Source organism: Populus alba, chromosome 19, assembly GCF_005239225.2.
Source record: "Populus alba chromosome 19, ASM523922v2, whole genome shotgun sequence".
In the NCBI taxonomy this organism is placed as follows: Eukaryota; Viridiplantae; Streptophyta; class Magnoliopsida; order Malpighiales; family Salicaceae; genus Populus; species Populus alba.
The window spans coordinates 2,723,681-2,739,994 of NC_133302.1; the positions used below are offsets into that span (position 1 = coordinate 2,723,681).

Here is a 16,314-nt window from a genome sequence, read left to right on the forward strand (position 1 = left end):
ATAAGTTCCTACCAATAAAATAATGATATAGTTAAGTGATATTCGATAGATCTAATTATTAAATATAATATTTAATTTTTATATTAAATAAGAAAAATATTATCATAAAATCAAGAAAAAAAATAAAACCAAGCAGACTCTAAATATTTAATTAAAAATATTGTTAAAGATAATATTTAATTTTTTAGATTAAATAAGAAAAAATGTAATAATTAAAGATGATATTTAATCTCTTAAAATTAAAATAGAATTAAAATAGAAATAACTAAAGGAAATATGTATTCTTACCGGGACAGAGCTAAACTGAGGTTATATTTATGCAGCTTCGGAAATAAATAATCACTCCATTGCTTTGGTGTAGACGCTGTAATTGAACCACAATAAAGGATTGAGAAAAGCAGATGATATGGTGAAGACATCAATGTATCTCTTTCCACTGCCGACTCTTCAAATGAATCTAACTTCTCTGCGATCACATGGACCCCACATTCTTTAATGTGTACGGATTTGAATGAATACTTGCTTTCCATTGGATTATAAATGTATAGTTTCAAATTCGTCATCTCCACAGTAATCTTTCCATTGCCATTTCACTTCTACTTATGTATCTTATCCATCCCCCAGTTCCTGGTGTGAGTTTAGCTGAAAACAATGTTCTTTTATTTCTTATAATAATAATAATAATAATAATAATAATGTGAACATCCTTCTCAAGTGAACAGACAACCAAAAGAACCAAGCCTTGGAAGACTGGAGGTATATGGAATGATAATGAGCATCCTTCTCCCCTGTAGCTCATCCAATTTTGGCATCTCACCACAGGAATGCAGTCAATACAAATACGGGTGCCGACCGTTGCACATTGCCTGTAATAAATATATTATCATAAAATCAAGAAATTAAAAATAAAACCAATAAGACTTTAAATATTTAATAAAAAATATTATTAAAGATAATATTTAATTTTTTAGATTAAATAAGAAAAATAAAAAATATTATTTAAATATGAATATTTAGTTTTTAAAATAAAATAATAATAATAATGATTATTGCCGGTATACATATTGATTTCGAGAAATGCTGAGATTTTAGACATTAATAAATGTATGTGCCAATTGTATGTTTCTTCTTATGCAAAAGAGACTAAAAGAAATAGTACCTCAACAACGCTTTTCTGTAATTTCTTTAGTGAATGCCCGCGGTCATCAACAATAATACTCCAAAAACTATTACTTAGATCTTTGATGCCCTGAATCTCTTATAACGAATAACTTTCATCTAGATTTATAGATAGTTCTTTTTTTGACTTGATTGGTATTCTTACTCTTTCCAATGATTTGCAACCACATGCAACCAAACTCTCTAAACTTGAGGGAAGATCTGGGATTGATATAAGATTGTTGCAAGAACTGACTGTCAAGATCCCTAGCTTGGGAAGGAAGCCGATCCCAGAAGGCAGGCTAGAGAATTGGTTTCCATCTAGATCCAATTCTTCTAGAGCAGACAAACCCCTAAAATCAACACAGTTAGTTGTACAATCAGACAAACCACCATTAGAAAGCTTAAGACGTCTCACTAATCTCCATTCAGTGAAATATGTTGACAGCCAACGTTTCAAATTCGAAACACCTGCTGAAATCAAAGAACTTGGTGGAGCCGAACTATATCCACGCAATGATAATCTTCTGACATGCTTTAATTGTTCAATTGAAGAGAGAAATTGCTCATTTTCAATCCCATCGGCTAGCAGCTCAGCTAGGGATTCCATAGCACCCATTCGTTCTGGCAATTTCTCAAGTTATGAACACCCAGAAATATTCAGAGTTTCAAGAGATTTTACATTGCTAATGCTTTCAGGGAGAATCTTCAGTCTACAACATCCCTCCATATTCAAGAAAACGAGGCTCGTCAAATTTCTAATAGATTGATGGACTTCAACTAATCTCGAGCAACTTTCCAGAATTAGTTTCTCTAGACTTGAACTGTGCAAGTTTGGTGTTTTAATAAGGTTTTGAGAATGATTGAGATTGAGGATTTTTAACTTGTTGAGAATAGAGGGCAAAATAATGAAAATTAATCATAGAAAGTCATAACATGTAAATATAAATTACATAATGGAGAAATTTTGGGGATTGTAGCATGTTTCACACCTTTTTTCCGTTCCATAGTTCTTTGAGGTTACTGTGTTGCATATCAAGAACAACTAGATTGTCCAAGGTAAAATCAGATGGAAAATATTTCAGAGGACATTCATGCCAACAAATCCACATCAACTCTTTAGAAAGCAGTTTGAAGGATCCGGTGAGATGTACTCCATTGATTTGGAGTAAATTTAAGCATTTCATTTCTGCAAATGATCTTGTGCTCAGTGATTTAGCTTCTGATGCTCTGACATCCAGTTTAAGACCCTCTACAACTTCCGTACCCTAAAAAAAAAAATCAATAACAACTTTCATTCAATTATTTGTAATAAGTTTGACTAGAAAATACGCATGACTATGCTTTCATGTATGCATTGAGCTCTTACCTTCTGCTGCTCAAGTACATTCCATGCATCCTCTTGATTCCAAATTCTGGTCCTCTTTCCAGGTTCTTTTGGAGACGATTCACGAACGATCTCCCTTCCCATGTCTCGTAATAGATCATGCATGGTTATCTTTCCAAAGGCATTAACTTTAATCAAAGACCTTTCACGGAGAGTTTCCAAATCAACTTCTGGATTGTAACCGCAACGGGCTCCTAGCACTTTTGCGACGTACTCTTTCTTTCTATCAATAAAGAAGCAAGCGATGTCAAGGAATGCATTTTGTAGTTCTTCACCGTCCAGTGCGTCAAAACTTATGCTAAGCTTTCCTTGAATATCGCGGTTTGGAATTCTTCTCCATTTGTCAATTACAGATTTCCAACCATCTCTGTTTTTCCCGGACAGACAAGCACCCATAACCTCAAGAGCCAAAGGAATTCCTCCACAGTAATCAACTGCATCCTTCGAAAGCTCAATATAATCTTCTGGTGGCTTTGTGTCCCTCAAGGCATGCCATCGGAAAAGCTGAAGGGACTCATATGGTTTCAATTCTTCGATCTGATATGTTTGATCTGCTTTAAGTAGAATACTAGAATCTCTTGTTGTAATAATCACTCTACTTCCGGGACCAAACCAACTTCGCTCTCCCATCAAAGCATTTAGCTGGTCCTGACGAGCCACATCATCAGCAACAACAAGAACTCTTTTGCGACAAAGTCGCTCTTTGATCAGAACCTTTCCTCTATCGACACAATTGATGTTAGCAACATCTTGTTTTAAAATACCATGAAGAAGTTGCTTTTGTAAAAGAGCCAGACCATTGAATTGTTTTGATGTTTCATTGATATTCGAAAGAAAGCAGCTTCCCTCAAATCTATAGCAGAGTTGATTAAATACAACTTTTGCTATAGTTGTCTTTCCTATTCCTGGCATCCCATGTATGCCCACAATGCGTACATCATCTGTTGCAGTACTTAGAAAGTAAGAAATATTGTGAGCAAGCCGATCCATACCTACTAGGAGCTCGGGAACAAACAAGTACTTGGGATCTAAATTATTCAACACATCCTTGATAATCTCTTTGATAAATTTTGCTTCATGCCTGCTCATAGACAAAAGCAAGTCATTGATAGCGAGTCAATTAAGAATTTTATTGTTTCACATTGAAAAATGTAAAGTATATTGACTCCATAAATTTGGAAAAAAGACATACCCATTTGCCATATCATTGAGACTCCGTCCAGATAGGTTTCCGGCATCCTCAAGAGCTTTTCTCCACTCCTTCACCAACTTCTCTTCAAAACGCTCTTCATGCTTATCAAATGCCTCTGCAAAACTGCCAGTCTGTTTTCTCACATCTGAAGGATCAATGTCATAAAATATAGGAAGAACAATCTGACCGGTTTTCTTCCTTTTGCACTTCAGAATCTCTACAAGTTCATTGAGACACCATCTAGAAGAAGCATATCCATTTGAGAAGACAACTATGGATATCTTTGATTCTCGAATTGCCCTGAGGAGATGATGCGAGATTTCTTCTCCTCTTGGAAGTTCATCATCATCTCGAAAAGTGTGGATTCCTGCTTGGACCAAGGCAGTATGTAGATGATCTGTAAATGTCTTGCGAGTGTCTTCTCCTCTAAAACTCAAGAAGACATCATAGGCCCCTTCTGGTCTAGATCGAGAAGACTCTGGCTCTGTCATGGAAGCTGCAGAAATCAAGGCACAATCAATTACCAATGGAGCAATATAACGAAGAGTTAGCTATGAAATTCCAAAGCTATGATATTGAAATGAGGTTAATTGTATTCTTTATATAGGCTTACTGAGGTCAGCTTTTCTTCTCTTTCGCGAGGATGAATCATTTTCTTCATCTTTGGATTGCTTGCGTTTTTCTTTCTGCATTTGTAAATTAAATAGAATGATATAGGATGAACTGGTCAATGATTATCTATCTGAACGTAAGGCTTTCAAGTTATCGTTATGAGCAAGACATGAAATTAAAACGAGAAAGAAGCAAAGAAGAGCAAGTTCAGTATAACAAAGAGTTAGCTATAAAATGGGACAGAGAAGTTAGCTGCAGAGTAAACCTATAAATAGACTAATCAAATAATATATTCAAATAAAATCAGCCAAGATAGTAATACTCAAAACAGTCTCTCTATTAACAATTCATTCAAAAGAGTTATATAATATTTTCATTATTTTGTTCAAAGAGATTCTAATACTAAAAAAAAAATTACATATTAAAACCTAGCATTATCTAATTCTAATACTATATTTTGAATTATTTTAAAGAAAAAATTATAATGTAATTGTAATTAAGTTCTTAGAAAATATATTACTAATATTTTCATATTCTTTTTTATATTTATTAAAAAAAAAATTTTTTGGAGATTTTGATGTAAATTATAATGTAATCTCACTATATTTTTTTTTTCAGATAAGTGAGATTTTGATATAAGAACTTTTGAATTAATAAATTTTTTTTATCAAATATTTTTAATTTTTTTTATTTAGTTTAGAAATTTTTTTTATTTCTATTTAGTATTATTAAACTTTTATAATTTATCTACTTGAAAAGAATAATTTTTTCTATTTTTTTTTATTTAATATTATGAGGCTTTTCTAGTTTTTCTATTTAAAAAAATAATAATTTTTATATTTAGTTGTTTTTATTTTAAAATAATAGTTTTTTTCTATTCGGAGAAAGAATTCTCTCTTGCAAATTATTTGCAATGCAATCATTTTTCTTCCTCCAGATCCTTTGCAGAGTTGCCACAACAGCTGCAGAGTCCACGTGTTACTGCTACCAAAGTCCATTATTGTTCTCATCTTAATATTGAGCTGGAATTTGGAGTGGTAATTTCGTGATGGTTGCAACAAGTAGGTCCCACGCGTTAACATTAATGCGTTTCTTTCGTGGTAGTTGCAACAACTTCAGCTGGATTTGATGAGCTGGAGGATGTCCTCACTGAGCGTCTGCCCCTTCTTTATTGTTCTGTCTTGGACCGTTCTTTTTCTCTGTACTTTTACTGTAACAATTTATTAAAGCAGTGTAAAACTATTATTTATTAACTTTGGCAGTGTAAAACTTGAAAAATATGTAAAAGTTATTTTACTGTTGTCTTGATTCATATATAATAGTTTTTGATAATAGTATTTTAAAATACAGGGTTTGTGTTAAAGATAAACCTAAATTTTTATTGGAGATAAGAAATTATTGTTAATTAAATTTCTATTTTATTGTTTATTCAATAATATTATCAAGCTTTTCTATATAAACAAGCTGTAGTAATAGTATTTATTTGGAAATAGACTTTGATATTTTGATGATTTAATAAAGAGATTATCTATAATGCTTCAAGCCTTTTTATTGGAGATAAAAAATTATTGTTAATTAAATTTCTATTTTATTGTTTATTCAATAATATTATCAGGCTTTTCTAGTTTTTTATTTAAAAAAACAATAATTTTTCTATTTAGTTGTTTCTATTTTTATATAAACAAGCTGTAGTAATAGTATTTATTTGGAAATAGACTTTGATATTTTGATGATTTAATAAAGAGATTATTTATAATGCTTCAAGCCTTTTTTAGAGAAAAAAATATTATTTCTTGCAGATTATTAGCAATGCAATAATTATAATTATAAAAGATAAAAATGAAACACATGCAGGAAAAAAAGCAAGGGAATTTCTCAAGCGCGTATTGGTAAATATTGAGCAGCAATCGATATTGAGCTGGAATTTGGAGTCGTAATTTCGAGATAGTCGCTAATGGAGTATCTTTACCTGTACTTGATGAGTTGATGCCATGACAAAGGCAGAGGAAGACGATGGAGAGAGAAGCTGTAATTAATTTGATTTTAATTTTGTAATCTTCATCAGAACAAATAATTAGTTATAATCTGAAGCATTGATATTTAAGTCTGCTTAATGATACAATTTTTTTGCCAATAATGATGACCTTAAAACCACGGTTGTAAATCAATGCTATTTTATCCGGCTGCATGCGTGCTCGTATGAAATCTGTTCCAGGGGGCCATTCATCCGGCTGGTGGCAAAAAACTGAAGTAACAATTCAACACCTTCACACGATGGTAATGACATCTGCCTTTGCTGGCTTTATTTATTGCGGGAATATGTAAAATAGTAAAAGTCAGAAAAATATCAAAGAGAATACCTAGCAAGTCAGTGAATCAAGATAGAAAATATACTCAAATCAGACTTGTTATTTTTGAATTATTTGCTTAATTTTACTAGTTATTTTCGATTTATTTTAATATATATTATATAAATAGTTGATGTTTTATTTTTTAAAACAATTTTAAAAATAATTGATTTTTTTAGAATTTAAAATTGTGATTTTAGAAATTAAAAGTAAATCAGTGATAGTTTTTTCTAATAATGTACAAGAAAAGGAATTTCAACCGGTAATTGCTTGGACTTTCTTACAGTTTTCGGGGTTCTCTTAAAAAAAAAAAAAAAAAAGGAGCTGAAAAGGTTTTTTTTATGGAACCCAAGAAGTTAGAAGTTATAAAGTAAGTTATAAAGGTTGAATTTTGAATCTTATTTAAACACACAAGTCTTTTTTATGATTTATTTTTAAAATATTATAATTATACTTCGAGTTATAAATATTAAGTATTTACTTATTCTAGAATAAAAATTCGTTTATTTTATAAATTATTTAACTATTCAGTGATCATATAAATAATAGAATATCTTTGATTTAATAAGAGCTATCGTCTTCAAAAACAATTACTAATATTTAATTATATATATTAATGGTATAGATTTTATCTTATTATGACGTGATTTAGTTAATTTTAATGTGATTGTTGTAAGTACAGTAATAATAAATAAAAATCTTGTTATGTTAGAGAAGAACAAAAGTGTTATTTATTTTAGAAATCGAAAAAACTCTAATTCTTTAGTTTTCTTGCAAATACTTTTCAATTCTTGTACAATAAAAAGTACCAGGAAGACAATCCTTTGCAAATTCTCGAGTGAAATTTTCAGTCAATGCAAGACATCAATAGTAGAATCAACCTATTAATGGACTAATCAAAATCAAATAATATATTCAAATCAAATCCCTACGTGAACAATTCATTCTAAAAGAGTTATATAATATTTTTATTATTTGGTTCAAGAGACACTCTTTTAATTATATATTAAAACCTAGCATTGTATATTTTGAATAATTTTAAGGAAGAAATTCTAAATTGTAATTAAATTCTTAGAAGTTCTTACAAAGAGATTCTATTTCTCTTTCTTGTTCTTTAATTTTATTCATATTTTATATTCATTAAAAATATATTTGTTTTTTTTTTTGTTTTTTTATTAAGAATATTTCACTTCATTCTATTCTTCGAACTTCTTTACTAGATATATTCAAACTAATTTTTATTTTCTTGTTACTATCATCTAATTTTTTATTGCTATGTATATCAGAAAAATAAATATTTTTTTATAATTTATATTAGATGTTTTTTCTAATAAACTCAAAGTATATATTGTTTAAAGATAATTGAAATTATAATATGTTTAAAGATAATTGAAAAACCTCAATTTGGATATACCGTCCACACGTTAACATTAATGAGGTCCAACGACAACTTGGTAATTTAACAAGTGGGATCTGATGAGCTGGAGGATGTCCTCACTGAGCGTCAGCCCCTCCTTTATTGTTCTGTCTTGTACCGTTTTTCTCTCTGTACTTTTACTGTAACAATCTATTAAAGCAGTGTAAAACGTTCAAACACATGGATATCGTGAAGTTTCGTGCATGCTATTATTTATTAATTTGGTCCTTTCTTGTGCTATTATTTATTAACTTTAGTGTGGTATTTTACCAAGCACAAAAGAGTCCTTAACTTTACAATTTATACGAAAAATATGTAAACTGCTATTAAAAAAATTAGTATTTTAAAATATGTAAAAGTTATTTTATTCTTGATCTATATATATATATATATATATATATATATATATAGAAATGGAAATGGAGATATTGTTTTTAGTGTGGTGAAAATTGTTTTTTAAAATATTTTTTTAATTAAAAATATATTAAAATAATATTTTAAATTTATTTTTAACATTAACATATTAAAACGATTCAAAATTTTTTTAAAAAGCATTATTCAACAACATTCCTACATATTTTAAAACTAAATTTAATCTCATCTTACCCTGTATTGTCGAGCTATATATATGGCAATGGAGATGATAACATGATTTATAAACTGTTATATAACTCAATCTTGGCAAATAACTCCTCTAGTAACCTTGGTTAAGTAATTTATTTACTTTGCTCGTCAATCTTGAGTTTTTATTCGAGTAATCAACTAGTAAGGGGTTTTATTAATTTCTTATAGTTATTAATTAAAACAATTATTTATATGATCAACTGGATTAGGGATGATTTGAGAGATGAATATTATGTTCCAATATGAATATTTATTACATCCAAAATAAACATCTTTTACTTGGCCATAAGCTTTTGTATCAAACTGCTAAGCTTTTATTGACTTGAACTAAATTATACGCTTTATAAATAACAGGAACTAACCTTAATAGCAACTGGGTTAGGAAGGTTAAAAAAAATTGATTTCTAATTCAATGTAGGGATATTTAAAGATATATGATATATGCAATAACATGAAAATCGAACTGGATAACAACAAATATAACCGTGTTAATAGAACTTGCAAGGATGTAATTAAAAACAAATGAAGTTTGGTGACCAAAATCAAAATAGGTAAGACCAAGGTCATTGTGAATTGCTTTGGCTGCCAAAACATTTCCCACCGCAATAATCTCCGGAAACATACATTAAAGAAATAAGTGCTTTCCCTGACAATGATCAATACTGTTCTCGTCGAAAATAATCTCCTTCCGAGTTCTGCAGATTAACACCCTTCCCTTGCTGCTGTCAAATCTGTAAAAGTGCTTTTAGCATTATCAATCCCAATCCCAATCAAACAGCCATAACGAGCTATAACTGCGTGAAAATTATCTTTTACCCAGAATGATAGAGATAAACCAAAGAGATCAACCCAGCAAAAGCTATCAACAGCAATATCAGCTTTATAGCGCCAGTAAAGATGAAATAAGAGTTTATTAACCAAACCTCAATCAAAAAAACTTTATAGCGCCAATAAAAGTGAAAAACTAAATCATATTTCTTTTTTATCTTCTTTTTTCAAAATTTCTGCAAGGAAAAAAAAGCAAGGAAATTTCTCAAGCGCGTATTGGTAAATATTGAGCAGCAATCAAATTCTTTAGCCACATGTTGATCGATATTGAGCTGGAATTTGGAGTGCTAATTTTGAGGTAGTTGCTGATGGCGTATAATTAAAAAAAAAATTATATTTTGCTCTTTTTTTTATTTTTATTTTTTATTTTCTCTCTATATTTTTTTATTTTAAAAAACTCTAATTTTTTTTAGCTTTCTTGCAAAGACTTTACAATTAAATCAGTCAATGATAGTTTTTCTAATAATGTACTGAGAAAAAACAAGGAAAATTCCTTTGTAAATTGCTAGGAATTTCGAGCGGTAATTACTCGGTTAAGTTCATAATCTGCCCCAATTTTACAAGCAGAGAAGATGAGGCTAAATGAACCATAATTGTTTTTCCAATACCAGATATGGTCATGATTTTCTAAAAAAGAAAATTTATTTAAAGACCTTCCAACAAAAATCATAATTCAAAATGAAGTTATATTTTTTCCGCATCCAAACTTTATGTTGGGTCATGATATATCCATGCCGAACTCTGAGTTGGGCAAGGGCTCGTCTCGTTAACACCCAACTCTAGATAAGGTCATGGTAGCTTGTCCCAACTCTAAGTTGGGCAAGGGCACATCCGCACCCAATATTTTATATAATTTGAATAAAATTTTATTATTCCTGTCAATTAATCAAAAGCGAGGTTCCAAGACAAGCCTCAACAAACTATATTTTGTTAATTTGAAATGAGCTTATTTCACTAAAAAAATGTTCATAATCTTTCTTGCAAATTATTAGCAATGCAACAATAATAATTATAAAAGGTGAAAGGTAACGCGTAGAGGAAGAAAAGCAAGGAAATTCCTCAAGCGTGTAGTACCGGTAAATATTGAGCTGGAATTCGGACCAGTAATTTCATGGTGGTTGCAGATTGAGTGACTTAAAGTTTTTCATGTTAAAAAAAAAAAATAGAAGGAAATTGAGAAAGTATGTTTTCTTGCAAATTATTAGCAATGCAATAATTGTCAAAGATAAAAGGTTATCGATATTGAGCTGGAATTTAGAGTGGTAATTTTTACAGTGGTTGAAGATGGAGTATATGAACGTATTTGGTACTTTGGTTCAATTATTTTTAAAAACATTTAGATTAATTTTTAGTCTTAGATTTTTTTTAAGTATTTTAAAAAAATTATTTTAATATTTTTTTAAATATTTTTTTTTAAAAAAAAAAAAAAACCTTACTTCCCTCCCGGACAATAATATTGATTTTTCACACGGTAAACTAAGAAGACCATTTCCATGCAATTGTCTAATCTGATACTGTCAAAATCAAATGATGTAAATTTCCAAAAGAGACTGATTAGGCAAAAAGTTATGACTTCCCAGAGTTGAGAATAATTAGGAGGCTTAACCTAATAGGTTAGCCAACCCTTTCTATACAATAGTAAAGGTGGAAATTACCACATAAGAATATGACTATAATATTTCCTATATAATTACATTCTATAATACGCCCCCTCAAGCTGAGGGTGGAGGATCAACCCGAAGCTTGAATCTAAAAGCAGTAAATGAAGCAGCAGGAAGTGGCTTAGTGAAGACATCGGCAAGTTGATCCTGAGAGGAAATAAAACGAATCTGAATCTCCTTCTTCGCAACTCTATCTCGGACAAAATGATAATCAATCTCAATATGTTTTGTGCGAGCATGAAATATAGGGTTTGCGGACAAATACGTGGCACCAAGGTTGTCACACCAGATAATAGGGGCAGAAGGAGTCGGAATCTGAAGATCCGTTAACAAGTACTGAAGCCAGATAACTTCAGCCGTGCCATCGGCTAAGGCTTTGTACTCAGCTTTCGTCGAAGAACGAGCAACAGTGTGTTGCTTACTCGATTTCCACGAAATTAGCGTCTGACCAAAGAACACAAGATAACCACCTGTAGACTTTCTATCCTCAATACTACCTGCCCAATCTGCATCTGTAAAACCGTGTAAAGCAAAGGAAGAGCTGCGAGTAATATGTAAACCATGTGATGCCGTACCACGGAGATAACGCAAGATGCGTTTCACGGCAGCCCAATGGGATTCTGTAGGAGCATGCATAAATTGACAGACCCGGTTAACAGCAAAGCAAATATCCGGGCGTGTGAAAGTGAGATATTGGAGAGCACCAACAAGTTGCCGAAAACGAGTAGCATCAGAAAACAATGGATCCGGCATAATGGTGGCTTTGGATGCCGAAATAGGAGTATCAACTGGTTTACAGGATAACATACCAGCTCGTGTGAGGATATCAAGTGTATATTTATGTTGACAAAGCATAAGTCCCAGACCAGTACACTGCACTTCAATACCCAAGAAATAATGAACATCACCCAAATCCCGAAGTTTAAATTTTGAGCTCAGTAGCTGAATGAGTCGTTGTAGCAGAGATCCATTATTACCCGTAAGCAGAATATCATCAACATAAACCAAAAGATAACAAATATCACTACCAACCGAGAAGATAAACAATGAGGTATCCACTTTAGAAGCACGGAAACCAATGGATAATAGAAAATCATTCAGACGAGTGTACCAAGCCCGCGGAGCCTGTTTTAACCCATATAGAGATTTATGCAATCGACATACATGACCCGGGAGTGCAGAATCAACAAAACCTGGAGGTTGTTTCATGTAAACCTCTTCATCAAGGACTCCATTTAGAAATGCATTATGAATGTCAAGCTGATGAATTTTCCAACCACTCGAAACTGCACTGGAGAACACTAAGTGGACTGTTGCCTGTTTGATAACAGGACTAAAAGTTTCTGAGTAATCAATACCTTCTTGCTGAGTGAAGCCCCTAGCAACCAGGCGCGCCTTATACCTCTTAATGCTACCATCAGATATGCGTTTAATTTTGTAGACCCATCGGCTACCAACAACATTCATAGACGGATGAATCCTCCTAGTAAACAAAAAACACCTTCCCATAATCTTGAGCGTACTATCCACGATCTTGAATAAGAAATCACATTTTCTACTCTCCCTATGGAACGAGCAAAAAAGGGTTGGTGGCCAGCATTTAAGCTAGTTTCCAGTCCATAATTTCAAGTGCTAATTTCGAGTCAATGCTTAACATACCCTATGATCAGACTAATCAAATAACATATACATTGTAAAAAAATATGAAATTGAAACTTTGAAGTAAAATAGTAAAAGTAAGAAAAATATTAAACAGACCTTTAGAGTAAAGTTCGTTTATACTTAACAAATACTTAGCAAGTCAGTCAATCAAGATAGAAAACATACTCAAATTATATTGAGGAGATATATTTATTTTCTAGTTATTTTTGGATTATTTACTAGTTATTTCTGATTTATTTAGCAATTATATAAATAGTTGATGTTTTATTCTTTATTTTTTAAAAAAATAATTGGATGTTTTTTAAAAATTTAAAAATATTAAAAACTCTAATTCTTTAGCTTTCTTCCAAATACTTTTGCAAGTCAATTAGTCAATGACAATTTTTCTAATAATGTACAAGAGAGAGCACAAGTCAATTAGCCAATGACAATTTTTTTTTTAAATTTAGGTTAGAATTTTTAATTTTTTATACAGTATTATTAAATATTTATAATTTTGTTTGTACTTGAAAAGGAATATATTTTTTTTTTATTAAATAGTATCAAGCTCTTCTGGTTTATATATATATATATATATATATATGAACAATACAACCCTGAAATGACACGCTGAAACACTCCAAAATTAAAACATTTCATTTCAATTAAAAAACTAAAATACCTATGAATTCCCAACCTTTGTTTTTGGTAATAGAAACAGAGATTGGTTTTGAAAAGCAATGAAGACTGCTTCTTTCTAAAAACATTCAGACTTCTTCCTGTCAATCAATCCAATCCAAGGCAACGACGATGAAAGACTCTTGGGCTAAAGCAGTGCGAACACTAACTTTTATTTGTTTCTTCTTGCCAAAGCCATCACATCAAAGATAGAAAGTGGCATAAAGCTCTCACAGTACTTCCCACATTCACACCACTTTCCACTCGAAAAGGACTAAAGCATTCTAACCATTTGTTATTACTATATATATAACAAATGAGCTGGAATTTGGAGTGGTAATTTCGTGCTGGTTGCAGCGACTGGGTCCATGCGTTAACATCAATGCGTTCCTTTCGCGGTAGTTGCAACAACTTGAGCTGGATCTGATGAGCTGGAGGATGTCCTCACTGAACGTCAGCCCTTCCTTTATTGTTCTGTCTTGTACCGTTCCTCTCTCTGTGCTCTTACTGTAACAATCTATTAAAGCAGTGTAAAACGTGGAAAACATGGGTACCATGAAGTTTCGTGCATGCTATTATTTATTAACTTTGGTCCTTTCTTGTGTTCTTATTTATTAACTTTATTGTGAGGTATTTCACCAAGCACAAAAGACTCCTTAACTTTAGAATTTATACAAAATAGTTAAACAATATTTTTTTAACTTTTAATTGATTAAATTTCTATTTTATTTTTTATTCAATAATATTATCAGGCTTTTCTAGTTTTTTATTTAAATAATAATAATTTTTTCTATTTAGTTGTTTCTATTTTATATATATATATATAAAACTGTAGTAATAGTATTTGGAAATAGACTTTCATATTTTGATGATTTAATAAAGAGATTCCTATAAGAGATTCCTATATATGCTTAGGGTTTTCTCAAGCCCTTTTCAGAGAAAGAATATTCTTTCTTGCAAATTATTAGCAATGCAATAATTATAATTAGAAAAGATAAAAATGTAACACAATTTTTTTCTTTTTTTTATCTTCATTCTATTCTTCGAACTTCTTCCCTGGATATATCAAAATAGAAACTCCTACCATTTATTCAAATTAATTTCTATTTTCTTGTTACTATCATCTAATTTATTATTATATATATATATAAGAAAAATATTATTTTTTATAATTTACATTACACATTTCTTCTAATAAATTCAAAGAATATATTGTTCACCTATTGACCCGGTGGATCGACTCAGAACCCAATAACTATACGGTAGAAGTAATATTTCATTAATAAATAAAGAAATATCAAACAAACTCTTAGAATAAAATTCATTTATCCTTAACGAAGACTTTTAGAATAAATATTATCATCTAATTTTTATTTCTATTCTGTACAGTAGAAGTAATATTTCATAGATAAGTGAAGAAATATCAAACAGACTTTTAGAATAAAGTTTGTTTATACTGAATAAAGACTTGACAAGTCAGTCAATCAAGATAAAAAATATACTCAAATTAGATTTAGGAAATATATTTATTTTCTTATTATTTTTGGATTATTTGCTTGATTTTATTAGTTATTCTGAATTTATTTTAATAGATTTATTTAGCTATTATATAAATAGTTGATGTTTTATTTTTTTAAAATAATTTTAAAAATAATTGAATTTTTTTTAGAATTTAGAATTATAATTTTATAAATTAAAAAACTCTAATTCTTTTTAGCTTTCTCGCAAATAATTTCCAATTAAATCAGTGAAGACTCTGGCTCTGCCATTTCAGCTGCAGAATTTAAGGAACAACCAATTAGCAATTTAAGCTTAATAATGAGAAAGCATAAGACAATAGCAACTGAAGTTAAACATGAAACAAGCAAAGCTTTCACATTATTGTTATTGGTAAAGACATGAAATTAAAACAAGAAAGAAGCAAAGAAGAGTTAGCTACCTCTCTATAACAAAGAGTTAGCTATGAAATTGCAGCAATCGGAGAGAGAAGTTTTGCAACTGAAGTTATTGAATCGGAGAAATGGGGTGTTCAAATCGAATCAGCAGTTCATGTATACATAGACAAAAACATCTGCCTTTGCTGGCTTTATTTATTGCGAGTGGTTCCAAATTATTACACGTTGGAAAGAATATGTAATGAAAAAACAATTATTGAAACTTTGAAGTAAAATAGTAAAAGTTGGAAAAATATCAAATAGACTCTTATAATTAAAAGTATGTTTCCTTGCAAATTATTAGCAATGCAATAATTGTCAAAGAATAAATTATTGAGCTGGAATTTAGAGCGGTAACTTTCGTGGTGGTTGCTGATATTGGAGTATGAGTGTTCTTTGGAGTACGGTTGAATTGATATTCTGAAAAAAAAAAATTTACATAGTTTTGATGTAATAATATTAAAAATAAATTTTAAAAATAAAAAATATTATTTTAATATATTTTAAAATAAAAAATATTTTAAAACACAATATTTATTATTTAGCTGGAATTTAGAGTGGTAACTTTCGGTTGCTGATATTGGAGTATAAGTGTTCTTTGGAGTATGATTGAATTGATTTTCTAAAATAATATGCACACGATACCAAGGGACGAAAAGATATCTTTATTTGGGAATTTTTTTTCCGCTCTTTCCACATTTATTTATATTTTCCGCATCTGAAACGTTTTTTCCATGAAGCAGCTGCGCGCATGCCAAGAAAATGAGAAAATACAAAAGGAAAAGAAGAGAAATTCTTGAAGTTTGGGACTTTATTGCTTTATCACCAGGAAAT

The 16,314-nt window shown here is 30.4% G+C and overlaps 1 protein-coding gene and 1 pseudogene across 1 annotated transcript; both read right to left on the reverse strand.

Annotated features, from left to right (window-relative positions):
- Positions 1 to 257: 257 nt before the first annotated feature.
- Positions 258 to 863, reverse strand: LOC118045283 (uncharacterized; annotated as a pseudogene).
- LOC118045280 (disease resistance protein RUN1-like) lies at positions 675 to 4,690 on the reverse strand. Its single transcript, XM_035053864.2, has 6 exons — positions 4,351 to 4,690; positions 3,738 to 4,233; positions 2,528 to 3,626; positions 2,151 to 2,426; positions 1,160 to 1,511; positions 675 to 866 (listed from the first exon to the last, which is right to left on the reverse strand). The coding sequence occupies exons 1-5, from the start codon at positions 4,427 to 4,429 to the stop codon at positions 1,461 to 1,463; spliced, it is 2,001 nt and encodes a 666-aa protein (XP_034909755.2). The 5' UTR covers positions 4,430 to 4,690; the 3' UTR covers positions 675 to 866; positions 1,160 to 1,460.
- Between the last annotated feature and the right edge of the window lie 11,624 nt (positions 4,691 to 16,314).